Source organism: Aquarana catesbeiana, linkage group LG03 (genome assembly GCF_042186555.1).
Source record: "Aquarana catesbeiana isolate 2022-GZ linkage group LG03, ASM4218655v1, whole genome shotgun sequence".
In the NCBI taxonomy this organism is placed as follows: Eukaryota; Metazoa; Chordata; class Amphibia; order Anura; family Ranidae; genus Aquarana; species Aquarana catesbeiana.
In genome coordinates this window covers 468,479,092-468,504,988 of record NC_133326.1, presented here as the reverse complement: position 1 = coordinate 468,504,988, position 25,897 = coordinate 468,479,092, and the positions used below count along the sequence as shown (strand labels likewise).

The 25,897-nt window shown below is 42.5% G+C and overlaps 2 protein-coding genes across 2 annotated transcripts in view; both read right to left on the bottom strand.

Annotated features, from left to right (window-relative positions):
• Positions 1-1,828: 1,828 nt before the first annotated feature.
• On the bottom strand, positions 1,829-4,539 carry SLC35A4 (solute carrier family 35 member A4). Its single transcript, XM_073620866.1, has one exon. It carries the CDS (start codon positions 4,443-4,445, stop codon positions 3,477-3,479), a length of 969 nt encoding a protein of 322 aa, XP_073476967.1. The 5' UTR covers positions 4,446-4,539; the 3' UTR covers positions 1,829-3,476.
• A 145-nt stretch (positions 4,540-4,684) lies between these two features.
• LOC141132470 (SLC35A4 upstream open reading frame protein) overlaps positions 4,685-25,897 on the bottom strand; it is a 61,254-nt gene continuing 40,041 nt past the window's right edge. Inside the window, exons 2-3 of the mRNA XM_073620867.1 lie at positions 9,017-9,112; positions 4,685-5,397 (exon numbers count right to left, since the gene is read on the bottom strand). Coding sequence (XP_073476968.1) covers positions 5,200-5,397; positions 9,017-9,112 — 294 coding nt within the window. The 3' untranslated portion in view covers positions 4,685-5,199. The remainder of the gene's footprint in view (positions 5,398-9,016; positions 9,113-25,897) is intronic.

The window sequence follows — 25,897 nt, the reverse complement described above, 5'->3', positions numbered from 1 at the left end:
TGGAAAAAAAGGGGCCTCTCTCAGGGTCCTTCCATTCTTTCTTTACCGTGTCCGAGAGGATTCTATGAACTGGGAACACTATGTTTAGTGTCATCCAGTCCTTGGTACATTTTATTGTGAACCGACAGTTGCATCTTTTCCTCCTGGATCTCGAGGGTAGTGTAGATCGCTCTCAGGTCGTCCACTTCCTCCAAAGATAGTTTGTACCTAGAGGCTCGGCTATCGTCTTCTTATTCCTTGTCTGAACCCCTGAGGAAGGGAAGAGTACTTGCCCTTTCATCCCCTGAGTCCACGACCTCTACTGCTCTAGAGGTGGATGCCCTTGGGCTGGATGGTGGATGCTGGGGCTCAACCTGGCCTGCCGGGCCCTATACCAGCATAGACTTGACCAAACTCAACGAGTTTGTAAGTTCCCGTACTGAAGAGAACAAGTCCTTGTATTGCTGGGATCTTTCCTCTTCAACCAAGTCCTTAACACAGGACCTGCACATTGCCTTCTGCCATGAATCTCTGAGGGGATTCTTGCAGGAATGACATTTCCTCAGACTTGGTGGGTTTGAATGCTCGGACTTTCCTAAAGCTTTTTCCTGCAATGAGAAAAATGAAACTCACCTAAAAAGGCCCTCTTCCTCCTCTGACACAATTTTGCAACCCTTAGTGCACAACTAGACCACCACCAGACAGAAGGAAACAGTGCCCTGAGCAGTGCAATCCCCCCAGAAACCACCAAGTCCAAACTGCAGGGTCCGAGCGAAGTAATCTCTGACCGTGCAGCCACAGGCTCCCTTGCAGGGAGGATCCCAAAAACAACCACAAACCCATACGGACAAGAATAAAGGCACCACTGTACCTCTCTTACCTGGGCCTGACCGGTGCCTGGGGCGCCTGCTTCCGCCGTAGCTGTCGGTCTCTCCTCCATGCTAGCAGAGAGCGCAGCGGGGTACTGAGAAATCCCATCTGGTTTTTGAATCACCCAGTGTCATCAACGAGGGCCGGTTGGCAGACCAGCCCTCTAATCTCTGCATTCCAGGCGCTTGCAACCACTTGTGCCACACCCCTGCAGGAAGCCGCGTCACCTGACATGACATCACCTGCCAGCCGGGACCCGGAACCGTCATGCGTGACATGCAGCTGACCAGCAGCGTCACCCGCCCGGCCACCGGGATCTTGCTAGCGGACCCCGGGCGCATGATGCCGATGCCTCCTGCAGGCCCTTGTATACCCTGAGCTGGAGAGACCGGGGACTCCGGAACACCCCCCGCCCATACTGGGGGGTGTTGGGATGGTCACTGCACAACTCCACAAAGGTAAGCCTTCTCTCTCCACCTTGGAGAGAGCGCAGCTCCCTGGTTCCAGCATGCACTTCCACCATGGCGGAGAAACCACAATAACTGAAGCCATGGTGAAAGAGGAGCTGCGCTCTCTTCAAGGTTGTCCTGAAAGGCGATTTGAGAAAAAAAGATATCCGTTCTACTTGGGTACAGCGTCGCATTAACGCGCAATTGTCAGTTAAAGCGACGCAGTGCCATATAGCAAAAAATAGCCCGTCATTAAGGGGGCAAATCCTCCTGGGGCTGAAGTGGTTAAAGTGGAGGTACCCAGGGGGACGTGTTGTCAAAAGCTTTGCGAATCACCCGAAGGTACGAGCCTATTACCAAGTGTCTATGAATACTCAGCCTGTGTCCAGTACTGTATGATTAAAATACTGTAATTTCCTTGGCTCTAGTGCTGTTCCTCTGATATTAAAGCTGAACTCTGGACCTGAGCTTAAATAGGAATTTAAATAATCCCAAAATGCAAGCCCCCTTCATAAATAAAAACAGCATCATGAAAAATAAGTTGTATTTTATTGGTAAAACAGCAGTATATATTTAATATATTTAAACATAACCAGCCTATTATACATTCTCAGCTTAAGGTATAATACATGGGATGTAAAAGACTGTATAAATGAAAGTGCCCATTTTTAGAATCAGGATATCATTCATATGCTTCCCAAAATTGTGGGCCATTTACCACCTGTGGCAGACATACTTGCTCTGAGAACACAGGAGCTGTGCTACCAAGGCAGCAGATTATATGGAAGCTCAAAGAAACAAGTGAACAATATGCTCTGCTTTAAAAAATGCTGTCTTTACAGTTGACAGTTACAAAGGATGTGATAGCTGCACAGTCAACTAAACTTTTGGAAATGTATTTTTTTTTTTTAATGGAGTATAGGTTGTTAGTCTTTATTAGAACAGGCTTCTAATGTTTGGAAAATGAAATACAAAAGAAACGAGGATTGAAATTCACACACTATCAAGTGGAAGACTAAGCAAAAATCATATAATACAGTAATACCTTGGATTACGAGTAATGCGGAATACGAGTATTTTGAAAGACGAGCAACATTTTTAAAAAAAAATGTTGACTTGATATGCGAGTGCTGACTTGATATACAAGCAGTACAATCCATGTAGTAAAGCCGCTGGTGTATGCAGTACTGCATGTGGCCAGAGGTCCGGGGGGCACCTCTGGTCCCCACACCTCTGACCACATACAGTAACTGCATACACCAGCATCCCCACACCTCTGGCCACATACAGTACTGCATACACCAGCAGTGGTTGTGGAACAAATCTTATGAGTTTCCATTATTTCTTATGGGGAAACTCGCTTTGATATATGAGTGGATTACAAGCATACTTCGGGAATGAATTATGCTTGTAATCCAAGTTATTACTGTAATTGTATAGACAGGTAAATTACAAGAAAACGAGGCAGCAGACAGACTCAAAACAGTTGAATCAATTTAACCAGTATGAATCCTTATTTTTGCTGCATTATAAAATGGAAAAACATATGCAACTTGGAGCACATAGGGGTCTATTTGTCAATGTTTTCACCTAAGATTCACCACCCATTTTTAACTGAATGTAATGTTAATGGATAACGGAAAGTAATTGATAGTACGATCTAGAGCTGCACGATTAATCATTAAAAGATCACAATCTCGATTCAACCCCCTCCAGGTCCTAATCAGCTGTTTCCGCGATTCTATGTAAACAGTGCAGAGCCGAGCTGTCATGAAAAAAAAAAAAAAGCTGACAGATATGTTTATCAACAATGTATGTGTGTGTATATATTTTTTTTTTTTTTACACACACACACATTTTATAGCAGAGACCCTAGAGAATAAAATGGCGGACATTGCAATATGTCACATATTGTCACATTGTCATATTGCAAAATGTCACACTGTATTTGCGCAGCGGTCTTGCAAACGCAATTTTCTGGGAGAAAATACACTTCAATTAATCTAAAAAAAAAAAACAGTAAAGTTAGCTCAATTTTTTTGTATAATGTGAAAGATGTTAAGCCGTGAGAATAGTGATCTTCATTCTAAGCAAAAGAAAAAAAAAATCGTGATTCTCATTTTATTGGGAATCGTGCAGCTCTAGTACTATCATAAACACTAGTTGAATCTTCTAATTTCATCTAATGCCATAGAACAAATAAACAGCAAATCCAATGAGAACGACAGCTAAGAAGAAAAGAAAAGTAAGTTGCAGCTGAAGTAACATGTAAGACAGAAGTCCATTCACTAGCATGGAACAGGAAATGATGAAAAGTCTGGTGATGTTACTGCTGTGCTTCATGACCACAGACATGATCAAACCATTGAAAGCTTGACTGAGGACTATGACAAAAACCCAAATGGAAAACCCGTCTAAAAAACCACCATTGTGACTGCCTGACGAATGGGCTAGCAAATTTATTACAATGCCAAAGGAATACAAGAAAATGTTTTGCAAGTTCAGAGGGATCTTTTGAGTCTTTAGTGTCATCTCAGTGTAAACAGCAGACATTCCAGAGATCAGGCAATAGATAACCATTATCAGTAACCCTGGAAGAGTGATGTAAAGTTGCGCAGCAGCTGAGGCCTTTTCTACATCCTGAATACCACCATAGCTGTAGAATACACCAGCAGCTGTCAGCAAAAAAATGGCAAACCATTTGCGAATGGAAAGTCTCTGACCCAGCAAGATGCTGTAGAGTAGCGCAGTACTGACTATCTTAAGGTTACTCAACACTTGGAAACTGCTGGGGTCCATGAAATGCTGCATGTGAATCACCAAATTATTGTTGACACCATAGAGAATGGCAGGAAATGCATAGGGGAGAGCAAACCTCCATGACACGGACATATCAAATGGTTTATTCTCTGTGATCAAGTGACATGCCAAAGATATTATAAATTTCAATACCTCAATGAGAAGGACAACTGCTGATGAACTGAAAGGTATCACCCCATCCACTCTACAAATAGATATCAGAGGTGCATGAGATCCATAGATGACTACAGACAGTAGTAACATAATTGCCCACTGTACTCTTCTCAACATATCTGCAGAGGGGGATCTTGAGGATACCTCTGCACCTACATTATCGATCACAATCATTACAGCTGTATCCGTACATTAGAGAGAATTAAATCATAGGGAACACAGATAGGCAAGGCACCAAATAGACTACTGTTCAATGGTCATGTCTTTTCTACTGCCGTCAATGGGAAAACATGATTTGCAACTCCTAGAATGCCTATTTGTGGACTGGACTGAATGGTTCACAACATTAACATATCCACCCCACTCCCTGTATTTTAAAACATAGAAGACAGCTATGCAAATACATACAATAGTGGAATCAAATCTCATTTATTCATGTACATTCATGTATATTTGCACAGCTGAAGTTAAGGAAAAAAGCTACAGACTGTACCGTGTGGGTTAATATGTAATGTGTTAAAAAGGTTTATATGCAATACTTGTCCACAAAGTTAGAGATGACACTACTGAGATTTAGACATGTTATTTAAAATTCATGACCAGTTTAAGTCAATCTGCTGATTGTCCACAATGAGTGCAAAATGTGCCAATAGCAATGTTCTTATCACTTTTTCAACACTGCTCTGTAATGTTTCATCCAAAATACAATTTGCATTGAATCTAGAAAAGTAAAATTAGAGAAAGCACTTAACAGTGTGCTATCAGACGTGCTGAGCCAATTCCTACTACCTGCTGCATATCCAGTTTAGACAACTGCACACGTGACACGGTATGCAATTAGGAGGTACCCAATATGGAATATAGTTCCAAGAAAGCACTTAAAGCATGGAAGGAGCAGTTAATGGAGTGTCAGCATATTCCTCCTGGCTTAATCAGGCCCTTTTCTTAAAGAGCCAAGGTAGTCTTTGATGGTCTTCTCCACGTTTGGTACTGCATAAGCCTGAGCAGCATAAATTCCTGTGAAGGCTCCCACTGCAAAGCCCAGCACAGCAGAAGCTCGGAGTTTGGAAACGATATAGCCAGCCAGGAACCCCTTTAGGAATGGAGAGCTGAGGAAAGAGCCTTCCTGCAAACAAGAAAGTAGAATTCATATTATAGCCTTAGAAAGTACATGGGAGGAGAGGGGGGGTGCACATTTGCATGTATAACCTAACCTTGTTATAATAAGCACCTTCTAAAATCGCTATAAAACAGTCTCCCCACATATAAAAAGGAAGTTTCAAAGCAGTATTCGCATTACCCCCCATTAGCATCCCTACAACACCTTTTCCCCTGTAGTCCAGCACTGGCTTGGACTGAATAATGCTCAGTGTCATTCAACCCATTTCCTTTGAGCTCAGAGCATGAAGAACCCGCTACAAATACTTCTTCCCTACAAGGCTATGCTAGCATACCTAGCAGGTACAATTACTTTTAATATAAAGGACACTTACCTGTCCAGGGATTTAGCGATGTTCTCACCCAAACCGATTTTTCAATTGGCTTAGGATGCAGGTGCAAGTAAGGGAAACAGAAAGCAAAGCCCTGTGGCTTCACAGCTGGCTCCCTACTGCGCATGCGCTAGCCGCACCTTGTGAATTGTTCCGTAGTCTTCTAGGACCTGTGATGTGTCTCAGAAGACTGCGGTGGAAGGAGGGGCCCAAATATCTCTCAGATCACCCCCTCCCCCCCATAAACATTGCCAAAGAGGATCCCAGCGGGCGTCCACTCCATGTGGAAGGGGACTTAAATAATTGGGTCAGATTAGGTCCACTAGAGTCTATCCTGCACACAAAACTAATGTAATGCTTCACTATTAAAGCCCCATTCATAAGTAGTTAGTATTGTTGAATAAAGTATCTATTGGACCAATACGAATAAAGGGATCCCAAGGGACAATTAGTATGATCCCTCCAGATGTCAGTCAAGCTCAAATGGCATAGTAAACGGGCAAAAAAAAAAACCAAAAGAAAACACACACACCACACCATGAAACAACAGCCTTTTTAAAGTATAACCTCAGACAGGCCACACCTCTGGCCTTAACTGTAAGGGACATGCCAGGCTTTAAACCACTATTACATTTTATGTATTTTTTTTTTCTGAAGGAGTGCCCCCGAAGCTACCCGAATCTGTAGAATGCTAACTATTAATTATATAAAGTCAAGGACTGCCTACCCCCCCCAATCTCCCTGTCTATAAGTCCTTCAACATGAGGGGCTACCTAAATAAATTCAGCAAGATGTTTTGAGAATATAAAGCAGCACCTTTGTCTCTGATTTGACAGAATTAGTTTACTTATATAATAACAATAACAATATTCATAACAGTATCAGGGACCAAGTGCCCACTTGACTGATGTCATACGTCTTCATTGTCTATCAGTTGGTCAGTTGGGACATCAAAATTTATTACTGCTTATTTATGGCTAGGTCCTAAGCATTTATTTTATTTTATAGTTGCAACACACAATGACAAATGCAGCTCCAGAGGATTCAATGACATGACTGCTGGTTTACAATAAATACACCACAGGGAATACACACCAACAGCCCTACAGTTTTCCCAAAGCAAGTTGCTAAACAATCATATGTATTAAGTTAGTACAAGGAGCTGATGGAAAGGATGATTCAGTTCTTAAATAGAGATTTATATTAAAAAAAAAAAATAATAAAATCTGTTCACTTAAAAAAAATATATACATATACAGTATATAGTAATTGCTAAAGTGGACCTTGCAGTAAAATGTATGGTCTGCTTATAAGGTTTAGGTGTCACCCTTCCTAAAAAATTTCTGCCTAACCGTGCTTGCAAAATGTACATGTATAGAGAAAAAAAAAAAAAAAGAGAAGCTAAGCAGGAACACTGATCTCTGTCTTTCAACTCATTAAATGCCCCTTTCCCTGTGTCTTTAGTACAGAAACACTAATGCCCCGTACACACGGTCGGATTTTCCGACGGAAAATGTGTGATAGGACATTGTTGTCGGAAATTCCGACCGTGTGTAGGCTCCATCACACATTTTCCATCGGATTTTCCGACACACAAAGTTTGAGAGCAGGATATAAAATTTTCCGACAACAAAATTCCGATTGTGTGTACACAAATCCGACGGACAAAGTGCCACGCATGCTCAGAATAAATAAAGAGATGAAAGCTATTGGCCACTGCCCCGTTTATAGTCCCAACGTACGTGTTTTACATCACCGCGTTTAGAATGATCGGATTTTCCGACAACTTTGTGTGACCGTGTGTATGCAAGACAAGTTTGAGCCAACATCCGTCGGAAAAAATCCTAGGATTTTGTCGGAATGTCCGAACAAAGTCCGACCGTGTGTATGGGGCATTAGTGTCAGATTTGTCTGCTACAGTCCCGCAAAAATTAAAATTTTTTAAAAAGAATTCCATAAATCTATCGCATAGTTGGTAGACGCTATAACTTTTGTGCAAACCAATCAATATACACTTACCAAAAATATGTAGCAGAATACATATTGACCTAAACTTATAAGGAAATTTGCTTTTCTACATTTTTTTATTGGGTATGTTTTATAGCAGAAAGTAAAATATATTGGTTTTTTTTCAAAGTTGTCGGTCTTTTTTTGTTTATAGCGCAAAAAAATTAAAAAACGGCAGAGGTGATCAAATACCATCTTTGGTAAGATATCAGGGGTCTAAACAGACCCCTGACATCTCCCCTTTGGGACACAGAAAGGGACTGAGGACAGAGATTCCCCAGTCCCTTTCTCTGCAGCCTCAGCTGCACTGGAGATGAATGGACAGGAGATTGAGGATCCTCTCCATTCATAAACTGAAGCATCGTAAATAAAGTTTACTATGCTCAGTTGTCAATGGACAGAGTCAGTGATCACTGACTCTGCTTTCAGAAAAGGAAGGGGCTGTTAAATGACATTTACTGGCTCCTTCCTCCGCTCTCCATCCTGACAGATCCGAGAGAAGGGGGACTGGAGGAGGGGGAGCGGAGGAGGAGCACAGAGGGGGAGCGGAGGAGGAGCACAGAGGGGGAGCGGAGGAGGAGCACAGAGGGGGAGCGGAGGAGGAGCACAGAGGGGGAGTGGAGGAGGAGCACAGAGGGGGACACAGGGGACAGTCAGGGGTCATCGGTGCGGCAGTGGGGGGAGTTACAAGCATCAATCTCCCCGTATAGATTTCAAGTGGGGGGTGCGGTAGGGGGAGGAAGACAGCTTTTCACAGAATGGTGAACCTCTGCCCAGAATTACTTTGACTCTCTAAGATGCTCTGTTTTCACCCAATCATGTTACTGACCTGTTGCCAATTAACCTAATTAGTTGCAAAATGTTACTCCAGCTCTTCCCTGTTAGTACCACTTTGCCAGTTTTTTGGTACCATTCCCAACTTTGAGACCTGTTGCTGCCATCAATTTATCTTTCTTAAAATGGAACATTTTCTCAGGTTTAAACATTTGATGTTTTCTATATTGAATAAAATATAGGGCATGTCTGTGCTGGTAAGCAGTCATGAATGGAACCAGGCTCTCAGTTTCCCATCAGGCTCCGGCTGCTGAATTACAAAATTCTTGGCCATGAGCCAGTATGGATTTTGGACCTCAGTGCCAGCCTCTGACAGATGTATGTACAAGGAAAACTTGCTGCCAGAAAAACATACAATTTAAAACATAAGGAACATTCGTTATTTTAAAAGGTGGGATTGAAATTTGACTTTACCTGAGATACCCCGGCTTGCACCTCATTTTCCAGTTTACGTTGCAGGCCTTCCAACTGATCTTTAAGAAAGACAAGGTCCTTTAACTTTGGGGTACCCTGAGGAATGTACAATAAAAAAAAAAGAGCAGACTAAATAAATTGTAGTGTGCAATACTATACATTGCTGTCTATATAATTAAAATAAAACTCAATATTCACAACAATCAGTACAAATCATCCTTAACCACCTCAATACAGTGCATTTTCGCCCCCTTCCTGCCCAAGCCATTTTTCAGCTTTCAGCGCTGTTGCACTTTGAATGACAATTGCGCGGTCATACAACACTGTACCCAAATGAAATTGTTATCATTTTTTCCCCACAAATAGAGCTTTCTTTTAGTGGTATTTGATCACCTCTGCGGTTTTTATTTTTTGCGCTATAAACAAAAGAAGAGTGACAAGTTTTTAAAAAAAACACAATAATTTTTACCTTTTGCGATAATAAATATCCAATTTTTTTTTCTTTAAAACAAATTTTTTCTCAGTTTAGGCCGATATGTATTCTTGTACATATTTTTGGTAAAAAAAAAAAATCGCAATACGCGTATATAGATTGGTTTGCGCAAAAGTTATAGCGTCTACAAAATAGGGGATAGAATTATAACATTTTTATTTTTTAAAATTTTTTTACTAGTAATGGCGGCGATCTGCGATTTTTATCGTGACTGCGATATTGCGGCGGACACATCGGACACTTTTGACACATATTTGGGACCATTCACATTTATACAGCGATCCGTGCTATAAAAATGCATTGATTACTGTATAAATGTGACAGGCAGGGAAGGGGTTAACACTAGGTGGTGATCAAGGGGTTAACTGTGTTGCTAGGGAGTGATTCTAACTGTAGGGGGCGGGGACTCACTAGGGGAGGAGACCGATCGGTGTTCCTCTGTACTGGGAACACACCATCGGTCTCCTCTCGTCTGACAGGACCGTGGATCTGTGTGTTTACACACACAGATCCACGGTCCTGCTGTGTTACTGGTAATCGCGGGTGCCCGGCGGACATCGCGGCCGCCGGGCACGCGCACCGGGTGCCTAGTGACACGGCGCGCGATCGCCGCCGGCCCCCTGGTGGCCTAGGAAAGCGAGGACGTCATATGACGCCCGCCCGCCACGAGAGCTGCGCCGCCTGGCCGTCAATTGACGGCCGGCGGTCGGCAAGCAGTTAAAATGTGTAATTCAATACATATGAAAAAAAAAAAACCCCACAAACAGTGCACAGGCTGACACTGCCAGCCAAAATGGACCCTTCTTGCATTTTAACTCACTGCCGAAGTGTTAACAAACCCTACAACTTTAAAAAGGGACCTCAAACCCAAGCTTGATACAGATCTAAATACTCTGAGCGTTTTAGAACTTTACACTTAGGCTTAATGTACACAGGACACTGAGGCAACCTCCTCTGAACAAATTTTTTAACAACTTCAAACCGACGTTTAAAAACGCCAGATTTGCCGCGCTTGCATGCTGTGTTTGCGTCTAGGATCGTTTATTGAAGATAACATTATAGGACCCTCCCAAAGCCCAAAAAACTATTATTTAACTATTTTAGCCATTCTGTGAGACCAGAGTGAGTAGCAGTAGTGTACATGTATCTACCTCAATTTTGGTGCTTTTACTATGGATCCCATAATGAGCATATATGAGGAAAAAAAAAGCAAAATTTTTAATATATTTAATTTTTAAATTGCAATTGATTAGTATATTTTTTGTTTATTTTTTATTATAAGCTGTATATGTAATTTCATTTTTTTTAATTTATTTATTTTGTCATTTTTATGCAAAATTAAATTGCAATTTTTTAATATATTTAATATTTAAAGTGCAATTATTAGAATTTTTTTTTTTTTTTTTTTTAAAGCTGTATGTGTAATTAAATTTTTTTTAATTAATTTTTTTTTGTCTTTTTTAGGCAAAATTTAATTGCAGTTTTTTAAATACTTATAATTAACCCTAACCGGAAACCCTAACTTGTTCTTCAAGGGGAAAACCCTAGCCCTAACCCCCTAACCCTACTGGGAAACCCTAACCGGAAACCCTAACGAGAAACCATAACCGTAAACTTGTTCTTCAAGGGAGAACCCTAACCATAACCCCCTAACCCTAAATTTCATGCAACTATGTATGATCAAGTCGGGGGTGAAGCTCAATGGTGGGGTCATCTGGCTATAATCTAACAACATATAGATCAAATTCCAATTATACTTTGGCTAACAGCAATGCTAGTGGTGTATTGCATTGGATCGTGCTCACTAGGGGTATATAAATGGTCTATGAAGCATAGCAAGCAATTACAGGTTTTTACATTTTTTTTTTAGTGTTTTTTCATCATTTGCTATCATTTTTAAGTTTTGGAATGTTAAAAAAATAGGGCACCTGTAAAAACGCTTATAAACGAAAACAGCTAAACGCCGGTACCGCGTTTTGCGTCTGAAATGTCAGACAATTTGGCGTCTGAACTCATATTTTTTGCCTTAAAAAAAAAAAGCCTCTAGACGCAACTGCCTAAAAACGACATTAAACGAACCTGTGTACACATACACATAAGATAACATTGGATGAGTTCAGGGGCAGCTGAAAAAAGCAGCCAACTGCCTCTGAACGGCCGTTTACCAGCAGCAGTGTACAAAAGGCCTTATAGCTTCAAACAACATTAATGCCATGATTTTAAATTGTGACCCATCACATGAGCATTCAGATGCCTACAGCTTGACACCTAAAGCTCAGAAAAGGGACTGTAGATGAGCTACTTTTGAAGCATAATAGGGAATTTATGACCCCACAGACTTCAACTAGCCTAAACCAGTGTTTCTCAACCTTTTTCCAGTCGGGGCACCCTTAAAAAGTATTTTCAGTCTTGAGGCACCCCAGTCCAAGGCTTAGTTCACGTTACTGTGTGTCGCGGAACATGCGCAAAATCGCACTCGTTCCTGACACACAGACAAATGCTCTGCTCTTTAGGGGTGCCATTAATTTTTAATGGTACCTCACACATTGGAAAATGTGGGGTGCTTTTGGTGCAGTGCAATTTAAAAAAAAAAAAAAAAAAAAAAAAAAAAAAAAAAAAGGTTGGGGATTTCCTTCCCTGAATTTTTGTGGTTGGGGAAGCCCATTGAAATGAATGGGCTGCACTACCTGCAGCAACACAGATGTGAACCAAGGGCTTGTTCACATGTCGGGTTGGAGGGGTGGTAAAAGCACATGGTTAAGCTGTTTTTACCACCCCCAAATTCTTCCCCTTTAGCTGCAGAGACAAAAGCTGGGGGTGTACACATGTTGTGGCTGCAGCTGGAGGTATACCCAGGATGAATGGGGCTGAACTGCAACTACCCTGCAACTGTGTGCATTGCACGGTTGCGGTGTAGTGATGCTACATCAAAACAGGTGGTGAGGAGGCAACATAATGCCTCTTTACCGCCTGTCAAATGCCTCTGAAAAGCGATCTGTGCATAGGTTGCTTTTCAGAGGAGAAGCAGTCCTTGCTGCTATCACAAACAAGACCTACAAAAGCAGTTCTGATGGTACAGGAATTGGGGGGGGGGGGGGTGTCAGCATTAAAAGTAACATACACACACACACACATATACAGACACATACACGTGCACACACGCATACAGACACATACATACAGACACTTGTACATACGCACATGCAGACACGTGCACACACACATGCAGACACACAGACATGTGCACGCACACATGCAGACACTCATACAGACACATGCGCACACACACACATGTACAAACACACATACAGACACACATACACACGTACAAACACACATACAGACCAGACGTACACACGCACATACAGACACTCACATGCACACACACATACAGACACATGCACACACACACACACACACGTACAAACACACATACAGACACATGCAAACACACACACACACACACACACACACACACACGTACAAACACACATACAGACACATGCACACACACACACACGTACAAACACACATACAGACACATGCACACATGTACAAACACACATACAGACACATGCACACATGTACAAACACACATACAGACACATGCACAAACACATGTACAAACACACATACAGACATGCACACACACACACGTACAAACACACATACAGACGTACACTCACATGCACACACACATACAGACACATGCACACACACATACAGACACATGCACACACACATACAGACACATGCACACACACATAGACAGTCAGACACTCACATGCACACACACACACAGACACATGTATAAAGCCCTTTTAAAACGAATCTAGCTTCTAGCACAGTACCTTTCCAGTTTCCTCATTCAGCCAGGTACTGCACTGTAGGGGGAAGCAGAGAGCATAGCACACTTCCCTGCACTTTACTTTCACTTTGCTGAGGTTGACGGAGCTTCTCACAGTGCCGATGTACAGTTCGGCAGGGGATCGGGAGATCGGGCTCATCTGACAGCCCTTCTCTCCCCTGATCCCGCGGCACACCTGAGAACCTCTGACGGCACACTGGTTGAGAAAGGCTGGCCTTTCAACCATCTTCCTCATTGTATCTAGCTCTCCATTGGCTAAAGCAAAAACGCTGAAGCCTGAATACGCTTGGAAAAAAAAAACCAAACACAGAAAAAGAAAAAACACGCAAAAATTGCATGTAAATGCTCAAGCTCTGGTGTGCAAAATTTGTTTAATATATGTTTAAATTAGACGTTTTTGCAAGTTGACAGTACAACAACAGTAGGGAGGTGACCATGGCAAGGCCATAAGATAAATCCAGCATGCATATCATATACAGTATCTTACAGATAGTGCACAAGAAACCTAAACTAGACATACAGAAATTATAGGCACATCAGTATAACCTGGTAGTGTAAAAGTCAGTGTAAAGTATATGAAAGTGCAGTCGCTCTAAATCTAAGGGGTAGATCTGAAATGAGTGGAAGCTCTGCTGATTTTATCATCCAATCATGTACAAGCTAAAATGCTGTTTTTTATTTTCCTTGCATGTCCCCCTCGGATGTACAGCGACTGCACTCCCAAGTGCAGTGCAAAGTGGATTTGCCTTTAGTAAATAACCCCCATTATCTAAACGTTTTCTAAGTTAAATGTTTTGAAAACAAACCAATAGGCCCATATCTTGCTATGGTGGTTAGGAGAATTACATGAAATCTGTGCAAGATTTTCCATGAGACATACGTCATCTATTTTTCCAAACCATTGAACAATAGATGGAATTTACTTTTATTTCCGGTATATAGATATAAGAGATTTAGCTGCGTTTAGAAGGTGCGAGGTGATAGAGCGTTAATATCGGCCTGTTGATTTGTTTGTACAAATGACATGACACTGACTAAGCAGGTCAGGGCTGGTGTAGAAAAAAAAAATACAGAAAGCTTTTTCTTTTCTGCAAAAAGTTAGCCTTTAATAATTTTGGGAATAGTAAACACTTTCAAGCCAGATTTGCACGGCTTACTTGTATCCCATTTGGGGCAATTTAAAGTGGTTGTTAAGCCACTACTATAAAATCCTCCCACCCCCTCTGTAACATAACAATGTGTGTCCCTGTGCCTGGGTTATATAAAAAATATGCCAATCTGTACCTATATCACAGCGTCTCCCGGTGCTCACGTGACTCCTCAGCTCTCTCCTCTGCCTGGCTGACAGCTCCAGCGGGCGGGGCCGAGCACTCCTGATGACATCAGCCGGGGAGGAGGGGGAAGAGAGGAGAGAGAGCCACTCTGATTTTAGGTACAGATCGCCATATTATTTTATATAACACAGGCACACATATTGTCATGTTACAGAGAGGATGGGAGGATTTTATAGTAGTTATGAGTGCAGCAGGAGGGGGCGGGCACTGACACGAGCAGACAGGCAGGAAAGGGTAGGAAGACAGAGAAGGACAGAGCAGGGCTGCGGATGACGTAGGCACGTAAAAACGGACCATGGTGTCAGTGCTCAGCAGCCGTGATAAACCGTGGTCAGTTTACGGAGGGGTGGGCAAAACCAAGCAGGATCAGCCAGGTATTTTAGGGGATAGAAGGGACCAAATTACAAGGCACAAGCACTGTGCAGTGTAACATGCTTTAAGGGAACAGGATCTTTTTTTGTTTTTTTAGGTTAACAAAACACTAACCCACATCCTGTCTTAAAAACAAATATGTAAAAACTGTTCTGGCAGTGAAAGGGTTAAAGTGGATGTAAACCTGATTCATGAAATTTGAGCTGGGCACATATCTGCAGAGTTTTCTTATCTCTTCAAAGCACTATGTCTCTTAGCTCTGTCCTGCTCCTTCTTCTGTTATCAGCCTGATAACTTTGACAAGCTCTCTGAGACTGGAGATAGAAGTTTGTGTTGGGGGAGGTAGCTATAGATATATTAGCAGACAGGTAAACTAGTCACAGACACGCTCGGCATGTGTGGGGAGGGGGTGTGTGCCTTTCCTCCAATCACCTGTCTCACAGTGTATAGCAAGCATCCCCTAATACAGTACAGGAGAACCAGAAAGAGAAAATTCTAACATGATGTGCACTTTCTAAACAGTATATAAAAAGGTGAAGACAGCAGATATACATGTAAAATTTATGTAGGGAGATTTGTTTCATCTCTGTGTATCATCTGAGACTGTTTACTTCACTGGGTACATGGAGGGCTTACATCCACTTTAACCACTTGACCAGTGGGCACTTAAACCCCCTTAATAACCAGACCAATTTTCAGCTTTCGGTGCTCTCACACTTTGAATGACAATTACTCAGTCATGCAACACTGTACCCAAATGAAATTTTTGTCCTTTTTTTCACACAAATAGAGCTTTCTTTTGGTGGTATTTAATCACCGCTGGGTTCTTTATTTTTTTGCGATATAAAAGAAAAAAAGACCAAAAATTCTGTAAAAAAATGCATTTTTCTTAGTTTCTGTTATAAAATTTTGCAAATTAGTAATTTTTTCTTCATATATTTTGGCCAAAATCTTTGGTAAAAATAACCCAAATCGGTGTATGTTATTTGGTCTTTGTGAAAGTTATAGAGTCCAAAAGCTATGGTGCCAATCTCTGAAAATTGATCACACCTGAAGTACTGACGGCCTATCTCATTTCTTGAGACCCTAACATGCCAGAAAAGTACAAATACCCCCCAAATGACCCCTTTTTGGAAAGAAGACATTCCAAGGTATTTTGAAAGATGCATGATGAGTTTTTTGAAGTTGTCATTTTTTCCCACAATTCTTTGCAAAAATCAAGATTTTTTTTTTCTTTTTTTTTTTTCACAAAATTGTCATATTAGCAGGTTATTTCTCACACACAGCATATGCATACCACAAATTACACCCCAAAACACATTCTGCTATTACTCCCGAGTACGGTGATACCAAATGTGTGAGTCTTTTACACAGCCTGGCCACATACAGAGGCCCAATATGCATGGAGCACCTTCAGGCATTCTAGGAGCACCCAGGCCAATTCTGACATTTCTCTCCTACATGTAAAAATCATAATTTATTTGCTAGAAAATTACATAGAACCCCAAAACATTATATATGTTTTTTTAGCAAAGACCCTAGAGAATACAATGGCGGTCGTTGCAACTTTTTATCTCGCACGGTATTTGCGCAGCAATTTTTAGAACTCGTTTTTAAAAAAAAAAAAAAAAAACAGTTTTGTGCTTTAAAAAAAAAACAAAACAGTAAAGTTAGCCCAATGTTTTTGCATAATGTGAAAGATGAAGTTATGCCGAGTAAATAGATACCTAACATGTCACCCTTCAAAATTGCACACGCTCGTGGAATGGTGCCAAACTTCGCTACTTAAAAATCCCCATAGGAGACGTTTTAAAAATTTTTACTGGTTACATGTTGTGAGGTACAGAGGAGGTCTAGGGCCAAAATTATTGCTCTTGCTCTACCGATCACAGCGATACCTCACATGTGTGGTTTGAACACCATTTTCATATGTAGGTGCAACTTACGTATGCGTTCGCTTCTGCATGCGAGCACACGGGGACACAGGGAAATTTTTTTTTTTTTTTTTATTGTTCATTTTACTTTATTTTAGTTTGATGCTTTTTTCCAAAAAATAATTTTTTGATCACTTTTATTTCTATTACAAGGAATGTAAATATCCCCTGTAATAGGAATATGGCATGACAGGTCCTCTTTACAGTGAGATATGGGGTCAATAAGACTTCGATCGTAGCGGTGAGTCGGTAGAAGCACCTGAGGGCGGCGAGAGGGGAGTGACGTCCCCTCTCGCCTCCCGTAAGAACGATCAAGCAGCGGAACAGCCGCTAAGATCATTCTCATAGCGTAGGGAATCACTGGCTGAAAAATCTGATATCTGAATGATGCCTATAGCTGCACGTCATTCAGATATCCCCGCACAAAGTCAAGGACGTCGTATGACGGCCGGCGGGCGGGAAGTGGTTAAAACACATTTTTTTTAACACAAAGTTGTCCATTTATACAATGTTTCTAACACATAGCATGTACATACCAAAAATGACACCCCAAAATAGAGATTCTCCTACTCCTCCTGAGTACGGCGATACCACATGTGTGAGACTTCCACAGCCTGGCCACATACAGAGGCCGAGTACAGCTGAGTAAGGCCGAGTATAGCTGAGTATAGCCGGGTATGGCTGGGTATGGCTGAGCATCACCGAGTATTGCAGCGTATGGCTGGGTATGGCGGGGTATTGCAGAGCATTGCGGGGCATTGCAGAGTATTGCGGGGCATTGCAGAGCATGGCGGGATGGATGGATGTGACTGTACATGTCATCGAGCAGCGCTGTGGGCACTACACATCCAGCCCACAGCGCGGCTCCCATCCGACCTCTCCCCCTCTGTACCGATTGGTACAGAGAGGGGAGGGAGGAACCGGCGTCATGACATGACGCCAGTTTGTTTACATGTGATCGCTCCATCATTTGACGGAGTGATCACATGGTAAACGGCCTCGATCAGCGGCCGTTTACCGTGATCCGTTATGCGCAGTTCCCGTGTGCGTGCCCCAGGGGGCGCGCAGGAGCAGTTTTCTTGAATCACGTCATATGACGTGATCCCAGAGTTATCCAACCACCCTGCTGCCGTCATTTGGCTATGGGCCAGTTGGCAACTGGTTAAGGAACTTAAAGACCAAGTCTCCTTTTCGAACAATCAGCTTAAAAGAGAAGTTAAGAATTAAAAAAAAAAATTATACTCAGGTAAATGCAGCAACGATCCAATGCTGCATCTGTCCCCCGCCAAGTCTGCAGTGAGAACTAGGCAATCAAACACTGCTGATCACTCAGTTCTCCCCCTCCACTCTGAGCAGAGAACAGTGACTGTTTGGTCAGCAGCTCCCTGCTCTATCCTTCAGCACTCACTGGAGTGCTGGCTGTGGGGGGGTGGGAGGGGCTGGCTCAGGCTCCCAGTGAATCGCTGAGGCTGAGCCAGGTGTCAGTCCAGTCTTCTGGGTGGACCCTGACCATATGGATAGGATCTTTCCTGAGCCTGGATCAGCTGAGTGACGTCAGCCAACTGGGGGTTTTAGCTCGCTTTCACCTCACTAGAGGGTGAACTTCTGGGAGAATCCAGGATGGAAAAAGGACCTGGGGGTCCTAGTAGATGATAGGCTCAGCAATGGCATGCAATGACAAGCTGCTGCTAACAAAGCAAATTGAATATTGGCATTAAAAAGGGGATTAACTACAGGGATATAACGATAATTCTCCCACCCTACAAGACTTTGGTCCGGCCTCATCTGGAGTATGCTGTCCAATTCTGGGCACCAGTCCTCGGGAAGGATGTACTGGAAATGAAGCGAGTACAAATTAGGGCAAAAAAGCTAATAAAGGGTCTGGAGGATATTAGTTATGAAGAAAGGTTGCGAGCACTAAACTTATTTTCTCTGGAGAAAAGACGCTTGAGAGGGGATATGATTTCAATTTACAAATACCATACTGGTGACCCCACAATAGGGATAAAACTTTTTCGCGGAAAGGAGTTTAATAAGACACGTGGCCACTCACTAAAACAAAAAGAAAAGAGGTTTAACCTTAAACTGCGTAGAGGGTTCTTTACCGTAAGAGCGGCAAGGATGTGGAATTCCCTTCCACAGGCGGTGGTTTCAGTGGGGGACATCGATAGTTTAAAAATCTATTAGATAAGCACCTAAATGACCGCAACATACAAGAACATACAATGTAATACTGACATATAATCACACACATAGGTTGGACTTGAGTCTTTTTTCAACCTCACCAACTATTTAAAAAAGATTTGGCCATTATTTCGCCTTTAAATGCAAATTCCTAATTACACAAAGTTTAGGTTTTGCAGCTCTGATTCCTCTCCCAGACAAACATAGTTAGGGTGAAAAAAGACAAGTCCATCTAGTTAAAAAAATAAATTTAGGAAAGAATAAAATTTAGGAAATTTCTTAGGAAAGAATCCAGGCCTTTTTAAAAAGCAATTTACCGAGCTGGCGAAACAATAAACTGCGAAACAGTTGTGCAGTATCAAACAAACTAAATACTTATTACTGTATTTATTGGCGTATAACGCTCACTTTTTCACCATGAAAATCAGGTGCAAATAGTGGGTGCGTGTTATACGCCAATACTTCAATTTTAGCTGCCTCGGTGGGGACAGGGAGGGGGGCAGGATGAGCACCATCAGATTACATAAAGTGAGAATCTCCTGTTTACTTGGCAGCCTCTGTAATAGGAAGTCCCGTCTCCTGGGCCACCATTGGGCCACTGTTCTGTCTATCATAGGAGATTCTCACTGTATGTAATCTGTCGGCGCTCGTCCCGCCCCCCTCCTTGTCCCCTCTGGGCTGCAGATGGGCATCGATCAGGCTGCACTGATGGCAATGGTGAGGCTGCTGCATTGATGGCAATGGTGAGGCTGCATGGATGTGGACTGATGAGGCTGCATTGATGGCACTTGTGAGGCTGCAGATGGGCATTGATCAGGCTGCATTGATGGCAATGGTGAGGCTGCAGATGGGCACTGACCCTTATTTTGCTTCAAAGTTCCTTATTTAAAATTTAAGTTTTTTTCCTGAAACTTCCCTCTTAAAATGAATGTGCGTGTTATACGCCTGTGCGTGTTATACGCCAATAAATACGGTATGTGCATACACAATGGATTAACGTGAATAAAAGTCCATATTTCTATATATAACATTGCTGTGAAACATGAATGAATGAATCTTCTATATGTACTCCAATCATCATGTAGTACTAAAGTGCAAAATGCTTCAAATAAAGTGCTTCACCTGAAGTGGTATATCAAAACGCTCACCAGATTGCGTTGGCCACCAAGTCACCACCAGGCTTGTAGTAAACAGAAAATACTTCTTTCATCTGATGTTCCCTTCATGGGTCTTACAGCATAAACCACCTGTTTATGGATTAACAGGATCTCAATCCAAGCAAAATGGTATATATATGTGTATGTATAACTCCTTAGTAAAACCCATTCACATCCAAATCATCTGTAAAGGTGGCTCCTCCATGAAAGGCCACAGAAAGGCATGGATAGTGTAATAAAGTTTTTGAATAGCTTAAAAAGCAATACTTACAAATCCAGTTTGTTCAGTGTAAGGTACAGCAGATATAAGAGGCAGCTGTAGAGGAGGGCAGAAGCCGATCTGACACCATGCAGGTGATAGTGCTCAGCGTGCGTCTCAGCTGTGTGCGGAAGCAGAGGACTCATATAATGCGTGTCGAGCCTCACCTTCATTATAGGGGTCCTCAGCTTCTGCACGCCGAGCACTATCACCTGCATGGTATCAGATCAGCTTCTGCCCTCCTCTACCTTACACTGAACGAACTGGATTTCTAAGTGTTGCTTTTCAAGCTATTAAAAAACTTTATTAAACTATCCATGCCTTTCTGTGGCCTTTCATGGAGGATCCACCTTTGCAGATGATTTGGATGTGAACGGGTTTTACTAAGGAGTTATACATACACACAAATTATAATTAATATATATATATATATATATATATATATATATATATATATATATATATATATATATATATATATATATATATATATATATATATATATATACACACACACACACACACACACACATATATATATATATACACATACACACCATTTTGCTTGGATTGAGATCCAGTTGCTCCATAAACAGCTGGCTTATACTGTAAGACCCACGAATGGGACATCAGACGAAAAATACAAGTTAGACTTACCGGTAACTTGTTTTCCAATAGGCTTTCAGGACAACACCCGAGAGATCATGGCTCCTCCTCCCACAGGAAATATCTCATCAATTAAATCCTTAATAGGAGGCCTCCACATTGCTCCCATCAGTTGTTTGTAGAGAAACTCCAGCCCCAGCTGCAACACATAAGCAACAGTTATATCATAGTATTACAGCAACATAATAAAAAAAGGGGCGGGTTACTGCTGTCCTGAAAGCCTATTGGAAAACAAGTTACCGGTAAGTCTAACTTGCATTTTTCCAAAATGTCTTTCAGGACAGCACCCAAGAGAATTATCGAGACTTACTCCATTTAGGGTGGGACAACAGCCTGTAAGACTTTTCTTCCAATAGCCTGGTCCCCAGCCGTCATGAGGTCTAACCTATAATGACGGGCAAAGGTTGTCAGACTTGTCCAAGTAGCTGCCTTACAGATTTGTTCGGGGGTGGCACCGGCTTTTTCTGCCCAACTCGTGACCGAAGCTCTTGTAGAATGAGCCCGGATACTCACTGGACTCTCTTGACCTGTAAGGGAATAGGCTTCTGCCATTCTCAACCATCTGGCAATGGTTCCTCTGGAAGCTTGTCTTCCTTTTTTATTACCAGAAAATAAAATGAATAAAACGTCTGAACATCTAAAGTCTTTAGTGGTTTCCAAGTAACACAAGACTGCTCTTTTAACATTCAGGGTATGGAATTCTTCTTCCTTCTTACCCGATGGATTAGAACAAAATGTAGGAAGTATCTCCTGGGTTCGATTCTGGACTGAAGCGACCTTCGGTAAAAAAATTAGGATCCGTCTTCAGAACAATTCGGTCTGAAAAAAATGGAAAAAAATGGCTCCCTGATTGATAAGGCTTGCAGCTCACTGACTCTTCGAGCTGTTGTAATAGCCACTTAAAAAACGGTTTTCAAAATAACTAATTTCAGGGAGGCTAAATTAATGGTTTCGAAAGGTTCCCTGGTCAGGGCCTGTAGAACAACTGATAAGTCCCATACTGGACAACTTTTAAATACCACTGGTCTAGACCAGGTGAGAGCTTTGAAGAATCTAATCACTAAGGGTTCTGATGAAATGGATTTTTCCAAAAATACCCCCAGTGCAGCAACTTCAACCTTGAGGGTGCTGACCACTAGGCCCTTGTCTGCTCCATCTTGCAGGAATTCCAGAAAAGAGGAAATTTGTTTTGACAATCTTGTCGGATGCTGTGCACCAGGAGTTGAAGACGTTCCAGACTTTGGAATATATTGTTCTTGTAACCTTCTTTCTGCTAGATAGGAGGGTAGCCAATCTATCCAAGAAACCTTTTCTCCTCAAGAGCTGCTCCTCAGAAGCCAAGCTGTAAGTTTTAGCTTTGCTACTTCCTGGTGAAGCAGAGGACCTTGTAACAGGAGGTCTGATCTTAACGGAAGCTGCCAATATGGTTTTAGTTGCATCTGTAGAAGGGATGAAAACCAAGGCCTTTTGGTCCAGAAGGGAGTGATGAGGATTACTGTTGTATCTTCTTCCTGGATTTTTGTTATGATATGAGGGATAAGCTGAAATGGGGGGGAATGCGTAACAGAGGTGAAACTTCCAACTGTGCTCCAGAGCATCCACTCCAAGTGATGACTCGTTCCTGTTCAGGGAGAAGAAGCGAGACACTTGAGAATTTTCCTGAGTCGCAAAGAGATCCACTCTTGGCCGCCCCATTTCTTCACGATCAAATGGAAGGCCTCTGGATTCAATTGCCACTCCGTTTCAAATACCTGGTTCCTGCTGAGGAAGTCTGCTAACCTGTTTAGAGTCCCTTTTAAGTGGACCGCGGACAAGGATAGAGTATGGAGCTTTGTCCAACATAGAATGCGTCTAGCTAGGTCTTGCAGAACTCTGCTTTTGGTTCCCCCCTGCCTGTTTATGTAGACCACCGCCGTGGCGTTGTCTGACAGGATCCGAGTATGCTGTCCCTGGACTTCTTTTGCAAAGGTCAGTAAGGCTATTTCTATTGCCTTTAGTTCCCTCCAATTTGAGGACCTCAGTGCATCTTTTGTGGACCACAAGCCCTGGGCCCACCGACCGTTCGTGTGAGTCCCCCAACCCCAGGAGCTGGCATCGGTTGTTAACCTTACCTGGGTTGGGAAGGACCATAGCAGGCCTTCTGAATATCTTGTCTGGTTGTTCCACCATCAAAGACTTCTTTTCACTGTTGTAGGGATCTTCACTAGTGAATCTAGTGAATCTTGCTGGTGATCCTAGGTTTTTAACAGAAAACTTTGCAGAGGCCTAAAATGGAGCTTTGCCCACTGAACTGCCAGCATGGAAGAGGTCAGGGTTCTCAATGCTGACATGATCTTCCTGATGGATAGAATCTGATAGGACTGTAGCAGTGACACCAATTGTACCAACTTTTCCTGTTTTTCTTCTGGAAGAAAAATTTTTTGCTCCAAGGAGTTGATACGGAAACCCGGGAATAACACTCCCTGTGAGGGAATCATTGATTTTTAAAGGTTTAAGATCCAACCCATGGATTATAGGCGAACACCAGCTCTGACCAAGTTTTCTTGAAGACCTTCTCTGGCTTGAGCAAAAAACAGCAGGTCGTCCAGATAAGGATTCCTTCTAGGCGCAAAGGCAACAATGCTTCGGCCTTTATTTTCGTGAACACCGCTGGGGATGATGATAGACCGAACGGGAGTGCTCTGAATTGCAGATGTACCACCTTCTACCCTTCTTTCAGTGCTAACCTCAGATATTTCTGTGACCTGGGGGCAATAGGAATGTGGAGGTAGGCATCTTGTAAATCTATTGATGCCATGTAGCACCCTTGATACAGGAGGTTTGTTACTGAGAAAATGGAATCCATTCAAAATCTTCTGTACTCTACTGATTTGTTAAGCATTTTTAGATTCAGGATGAGACGAGACTTTCCTGAAGGTTTCTGAACAAGGAATACATGCGAGTAGAAACCTTGGAAGAACTTCCCTGTTGGGACTGAAACAATGACTTTCTGGGTTTTTAGTTCCTGAATTAGGGACTTGGCGAAAGCCTTGACCGGATCCCTTGGGACATTTGTCATCAAGAATATTTTTGGAGGTTCTTCCGTGAATCCCATCACGTATGCCTCACTGACTAGTTTTGCAAAGCAATCTACACAAAGTGTTTTGGTCCAAACATCACTTAATTTCTCTTTGCAGACAGGGCACCTTCTCTTGACTAGTTGGGCAGAACCTTTGGCCTGGACAAACAGAAAAGAGACAAGGAACCACGCTTAAAAGGCTGCTACACAGCACAGATAAGACACCCAGGTGCACTAGGAAAGACAACATCTTATTTCGGTGTGCCCAGCAAGCCACCACCACCTAAGGTCTCCTGCTGCTAGGCAGATAAGCTAACACTAGCCACTGCAACAAACATTCCCAGGGAGATGGGGGGTGGGGGGAGGGGGGGAAAGGGTGAATGACCCCCCACAGCAGAAAAACGGCCCAGAGTAACAGAGGACACAGACCCTTAACTTGACCTTGCTGGTGCCTTGGCTTGCCCCCTTATCCGCTGCATCGCTATCCATAGCTGTCTGCGGACGCATGGCGAAGAGAAACGCCAGTTCCAGATTCAAAAACGCCGCTGCGCTGACCTGGAACCGGAACGTAAGGCACCAGGTGACCCTGCCCTCCCCCTCTGAGCTTTGCAGCCGGAAATGACGCCGCGCGCCGACCCGGAAGTGCTGCCTCTCCTATAGAGGACATGGCTGAGGCACTCCTCTGCTACCAGAACAATGGCGGCCGCTCCTTTTCCGTTTTGGAAAGAAGTATTTTCTGTTTACTACAAGCCTGGTGGTCACTTGGTAGCTGACGCAATCTGGTGAGCTTTTTGATATACCACTTCGGGTGAAGAACTTTATTTGAAGCATTTTGCACTTTAGTACTCCAGTGATTGGAGTACATATAGAAGATTCATTAATTCATGTTTCACAGCAATGTTTTATATATAAATATGGACTTTTTTTCACGTTAATCCATGGTGTTTTCACATAATAAGTATTTAGTTTATTTGATACTGCTCAACTGTTTTGCCCTTTATTGTTCCGCATGTTTATTAGTCATCACTAATTTTAGGTGCGGCATCAATTCATGATAGCATATGATATTGGAGTTGGCGCCACACCCCATTTTTTATTTTCCTAATCTACTGAGCTTGCCAGAACCACCTCTGGAGGGAGTCTATTCCACATTTTCATAGCTCTTACTGTGAAGAAACCTTTCCATATTTGGAGATTAAATCTTTTTTCCTCTAGATGTAAAGAGAGCCCCCTTTTCCTCTGTGATGACCTTAAAGTGAATAACAACACCAAGTTCACTATATGGATCTCTAATGCATTTGTACAGGTTGATTATATCCCCCCTTTAAGCTCCACTTCTCAAGAGGGAATAGGTTCAGTTCCATTTATCTTTCCTCATAGCTGAGCTCCTCCATGCCTCTTATCAGTTTGGTTACCCTTCTCTGCACTTTCTCCAGTTCCCCGATATCCTTTTTGAGAACTGGTGCCCAAAACTGAGGTCTTACTAATGATTTGTACAGGGGCAAAATTATCTCTCTCGAGTCCATACTTCTCTTATGCCGCGTACACATGAGTGG

Coding starts and splice junctions, on each gene's coding strand:
- SLC35A4 (XM_073620866.1), bottom strand. CDS start 4,445: ATGATTGTGATCGATAATGTAGGTGCAGAGGTATCCTCAAGATCCCCC.